Source organism: Octopus sinensis, linkage group LG22 (assembly GCF_006345805.1).
Source record: "Octopus sinensis linkage group LG22, ASM634580v1, whole genome shotgun sequence".
Lineage (NCBI taxonomy): Eukaryota > Metazoa > Mollusca > Cephalopoda > Octopoda > Octopodidae > Octopus > Octopus sinensis.
In genome coordinates this window covers 17044822-17050335 of record NC_043018.1, presented here as the reverse complement: position 1 = coordinate 17050335, position 5514 = coordinate 17044822, and the positions used below count along the sequence as shown (strand labels likewise).

Here is a 5514-nt window from a genome sequence, read left to right as displayed (position 1 = left end):
ATGGGCTAAACATAGAGGGGACAAACAAAGACAGACATAGGTATTAAGTCGATTACATCGACCCCAATGCGTAACTGGTACTTAATTTATCAACCCCGAAAGGATGAAAGGCAAAGTCGACCTCGGCGGAATTTGAACTCAGAACTTAATGGCAGACGAAATACCGCTAAGCACTTCGCCCGGCGTGCTAACGACTCTGTCAGCTCGTCGCCTTAGAAGGAATGATGTATATATGGAGATTGAATTTTAAAGGAAAGGAAATATGCATGAAATATCGAAAGAAAGAAAGAAGGACGGAAAGAAAAAAGGAAAGAACGATGAGTGTTAAGAATGCAGAGAAACGAAGAAAATAAAAGGTAACACCAAAGATTGAAAGCTGTGAGTGTAGTGATGGTGGTGGTGGTGGTGGTGGTGGTGGTGGGGTCACTGTGTAGGTATGTGTGTGGAAGGGGAAGAAAAGATGGACTCAAAGATAAGCTGTTTGACATATTGTTACTTATCTCAATTATTTCCAATGTTCCGTCTCATTCGTAAAATCTACTCTTGTCAACTTTAGTATTTTGTGTGTCGCAGATGTCTCCCAATAATAACCCCCATCACATTCTAAAACTAATGCATTTAATAACCTGTCTTATTTCATATCTGTGCTACTAACAGTACAGCCATCACCTCGTCAACGACACGCATACAGCACACACACACACACACACACAGAATCACACATACACAAACACACATACACATACAGACACAAATACAAGCCTATATATAATGATGTTTTGGGTTCCTCAACACTCTGTTGGCTTCTTTGTGGACACTTACCTTCTTTAATACACCGTAACACTGCCTATGCGACTGATCAGGTTCAACTTGATGGAGGTTAGCATCACTAACATCCATCACTCACTACTATACAGCATCACTCTCGTCATGCGCGTTGCTTTATAAATATAAATGAAATTATAGACACGAATTTTCAACCACCGACACACAGACACGCAGACACGCAGAGAGAGAGAGAGAGAGAGAAAGAGACTGGGAGAAAGAGAGAGAGCGGGTGAGGGAGAGGGATAAAGAGAGACAAAGAAACAAAGAAAGACAGAAAGAAAGGAAGTTCATAGCAACAAAAGATAGGCCACCTATTTTTTTTGTAAAAAGACGCAATAGAAGTATTTTTTCAAAGATGATACCCTCATGCTGAATAACGTTGTACGTAAAAGCCATGAGAGACTAAAACTCGTGAATATAATCATTGACGGACACATCTCAAAAAGACATAGGTGGATACAATTTGGGCTTGCAAGGTGGACTTTCTAGTACATACAGACAGATCCATGAAAGCTAATAAACTGGGTTTTGTAGTGAAAGAATAAAGTTTGTTTATTGATCGACATGAGAATCTCCTATGATCCTAAAATCTCGGCAAAATAATTTGACAAGCTCAGAAACCATAAAGATTTATTCATGGAATTCGAAAGAATGTAGCACTTTAAGGCGGTTACAATATCAGTTGTTGTAGAAACACTTGGAATGGTAAAAAAAGGAACTGGAAATTATTTGAAGCTGACTCCAATCTTACCAACCATGAAGAAGTAAATAAAATTATTTAACTTTCAAGTCACACATACGGAGAAGAGTAAACTTGCTGTGAAAACGATTAGAACCCGGATAAATGTTTTCCTCCTTCCTTTTCTGTCTTTCCTATCTTTCTTTTTTTTTTCTTGTTCATTTTTCTTTTTCCATTCTTTTTCATATTTTCTCTTTCCCATAAGTGGATTTCTAAATGAACGATCCGGTTTGTTTATCTTAATGGGCTGTTGATGTATACAGTGAATTTCTTGCCCAAGGTGTTGGGGAAGATATTCGGCAAGAAATGGAAACAAAGTTGAAAGAAGAAAAACTAATAATAATAATAATAATAATAATAATAATAATAATAATAATAATAATAATAATAATCACTTACTATCAGATTTATGTCTCTCAACATTTTCCAAAGGATTAAAGGATCCTTTAATATCCTACAAAGAGAGAGCAAACATTTAAAGCAAAACAAAAATATAAAGAATATATGAAGAATTAAAACGTGTCTGTTTTCCTCAAATCATTTTTGAAGAAAAAATAGAATATTTTTATTACCATATTTATGGTGGCGAACGGCTGGCAGAATCGTTTGCAAGACAAAATGCTAAGCAGGGTTTCGTTCATCTTTACGTCCTGAGTTCAAATCCCGCCGATGTCGACATTGACTTTCATCTTCTCAATGTTGAGCAAAGGAAGTACCAGCTCCACCCTGGGGCCGATGTATTTAACCACCCCACTTTACTCCCAAATATCAGGCCTTGTGTCTACAGTAGAAAGGATTACTAATAATATGCAATATATATCGGGTTCAGATTGCATCGGTAACCATCTAGAGAGGGCATCTCCAAGGGGTTACAAAATGATTGTAACGTCGGCTCGTACGGAACAGCCATGTTGAAATGGAGACAACAATTACGTCTCAGTATAGATTCTACTTTCATCCCTTATAGATAATAATAATGTAACAGAGAATAGTATACACCGGTAATTATAGAAATTCCACGCAAAGCTTTAGCACTTGCTTGCGAAATAAATCTACGCATTGCATTTGAAGAAATTATAATTATAATCTGATAGTAAGTAATTATTATTATTATTTTTTCTTTCTTCTTCTTTCAAATTCTGCTCATTTCTTGCCGAGTGTCTTCCCGACTCCTAGGGCAAAGAAACTCATAGTATACATCGGTAGGCCATTACACCAAACTCAATAGTTCGTTCATTATTATTATTATTATTATTATTATTATTATTATTATTATTATTATTATTATTATTATTAGTTTTTCTTCTTTCAACTTTGTTTCCATTTCTTGCCGAATATCTTTCCCAACACCTTGGGCAAGAAATTCACTGTATACATCAACAGCCCTATAGAATGAATTTTCTGTGTGTGTGCGACTGTTTGTGTATATGTGTGAAATGTGAAGTGCTTAAATTCAATGGAAATGCAGATGTGCATGTTTACGTATATAGATAGGCGCAGGAGCGGTAGTGTGGTAAGTAGCTTGCTAACCAACCACATGGTTCCGGGTTCAGTCCCACTGCGTGGCATCTTGGTCAAGTGCTTCTGCTATAGCCCGGGCCGACCAATGCCTTGTAGTGGGTTGTTTGGTAGACATAAACTGAAAGAAAGCCTGTCGTATATATGTATATATATGTGTGTATGTTTGTGTGTCTGTGTTTGTCCCCCTAACATTGCTTGACAACCGATGTTGGTGTGTTTATGTCCCCTTTACTTAGCGGTTCGGCAAAAGAGACCGATAGAATAAGTACTGAGCTTACAAAGAATAAGTCCCGGGGTCGATTTGCTCGATTAAAGGCGGTGCTCCAGCATGGCCGCAGTCAAATGACTGAAACAAGTAAAAGAGTAAAAGAGTAGATAAGAATTTGCTCCAGCAGAAAAGGGGAAAGCTGCTACTTTATGTTACAGGAGGTCATCTTAAGGACGACGTGTGGCCTTGGTAATGATGGAACGAAAACCATTTCGTGTTAATATATTTATGTCATTTTATTTGTTTCGAAAAGTAATTAGAATTGTGCTTAATCTCGAATTATCGAAGGGAAGAATACATTTTACGAGGCTGGTTTTTACATCGAAACACAGATATATTTTTCTGTTCCTTTTTGTAACATTTTCCTTCGAAAAATTAGATTATACAAACGAATTGCTTAAGAATATAAAACTTTTTCCTATACAAATAACAGGTTTACCAGGAAGATGTGTTTCCTTTTTTAAAAAAGTTGTCACTGTAGAAGGCAATAATTTAATTGCGGCTTTAGAACTTGAAAACATTACATTTCTTACTTCATGTTCAAACATTAAAACTATGTTTCTTAAATTTAGAATACATTATGAATTTGAAATTTAATTTTCAAAACAATCGATATTTAGAATCGAGATTTAATGAAATAATTAACTTTCAACTTAATAAAACACAAGTGATTACTTACCAAAATGTAATATTACTTTTCAGTTTTTAAGTGAATTTAAAAAGTGAACAGTTTTACAATGGCTGCTTTCAGGGGAACCATTAACGGGTTACATAAATATGAATTTCCTATACTCATACACACACACACACACACATTATATATATACGTGTAAATACATACACAAAGATACACACACACAAGCACGCACACACATATATACATATAGACATGAATACATACATAACAAGACCTTGGGATACGAAGTTTGCTTCATAGCCACAAGGTTCTGTGTTCCATCTCAGTGCGATGCACCTAGGACAAGGTAGAAATATGTTGTGTGTAGCAAGTGGTATTTAAATACCCTATTGAATCTCAATTTAGCTTATATTTTACCTGTAAAGGTGTAAACTTGCTAACCACCTTATTATTAATAACGTAATATTATTTATTTATTTAAATATCGTATATATTTATATATATACACACATATATATATATATATAATATATATATATATTATATATATATATATAATATATATACGAGAGAGAGAGAGAGAGAGAGACCGATAGATAGTTAGATAGATAGATAGATATATAGATATATGTTTCTTTATTAGCCACACATGAGTGTATTGTGTGTATCCACACACACTCACACATCTTATATACATACATATGCACACACACACACACCACACATATAAATATATATATATATATATATATATAACAACATACACACACATATTTCGTGTAGGCATTGCGATACAGATAACCTGGTGTAGAACTCAATAAACGTTTACTTCTGAACGAAGCGTTACTCGAACACAGAGTAGTAATAAGCAAAGAGATGACAATACAATAAACGGTTATCTTATGAACTTCATTACCTTACAGCTGTTTCCTTTATATGCTATGATGGTCTCATGCTAAAGTGTGTAACACCTTACAGTTTCATCAGAACCTGAAACTTTTCCCCTTTCTCATATACTATATGTGTGTGTGTGTGTGAGTGTGCGTGTGTATGTGTGCGTATTATACACACACATATGTATTGAAGCTAATTATTCCTTCCAGATAAGCTATCAGCTTTTTTAATTATACAAGTACCTGTGTGGCAGTGTTGTATACGTATGATGTTTTTTTTTTCCTCTGTCTGTATCAATTTTGGTACAAATATATATATATATATATATATAATATATATATATATATATATATATATTATATATATATATATATAGTATATGTATATATGTATATATATATATATATATATATATATATATCTATCTATAATATATATAATAAATATATATAAATGTGTGTATGTAGTATGTATGTATGTATATTATATCATTATTTCTAGTGTTTCTATAACCGTCATGAGACAGGTGGGTCGATAAGCATGTACTTTCTAGAAAGGCATCTCAATAGCTTTAACAAGGTGTAGTCTCTTGACGACACAACCTATGATGCAAACCCTTTCAATTTG

The 5514-nt window shown here is 34.2% G+C and overlaps 1 protein-coding gene across 1 annotated transcript in view; it reads right to left on the bottom strand.

The window, feature by feature from the left end:
* The window catches only part of LOC115223116 (endoplasmic reticulum-Golgi intermediate compartment protein 1-like), a 19239-nt gene extending 15335 nt beyond the window's left edge, over positions 1-3904 (bottom strand). Inside the window, exons 1-2 of the mRNA XM_036512107.1 lie at positions 3890-3904; positions 1967-2021 (exon numbers count right to left, since the gene is read on the bottom strand). Of these exons, the coding sequence (XP_036368000.1) occupies positions 1967-2021; positions 3890-3904 (70 nt within the window). The remainder of the gene's footprint in view (positions 1-1966; positions 2022-3889) is intronic.
* Positions 3905-5514: the final 1610 nt, after the last annotated feature.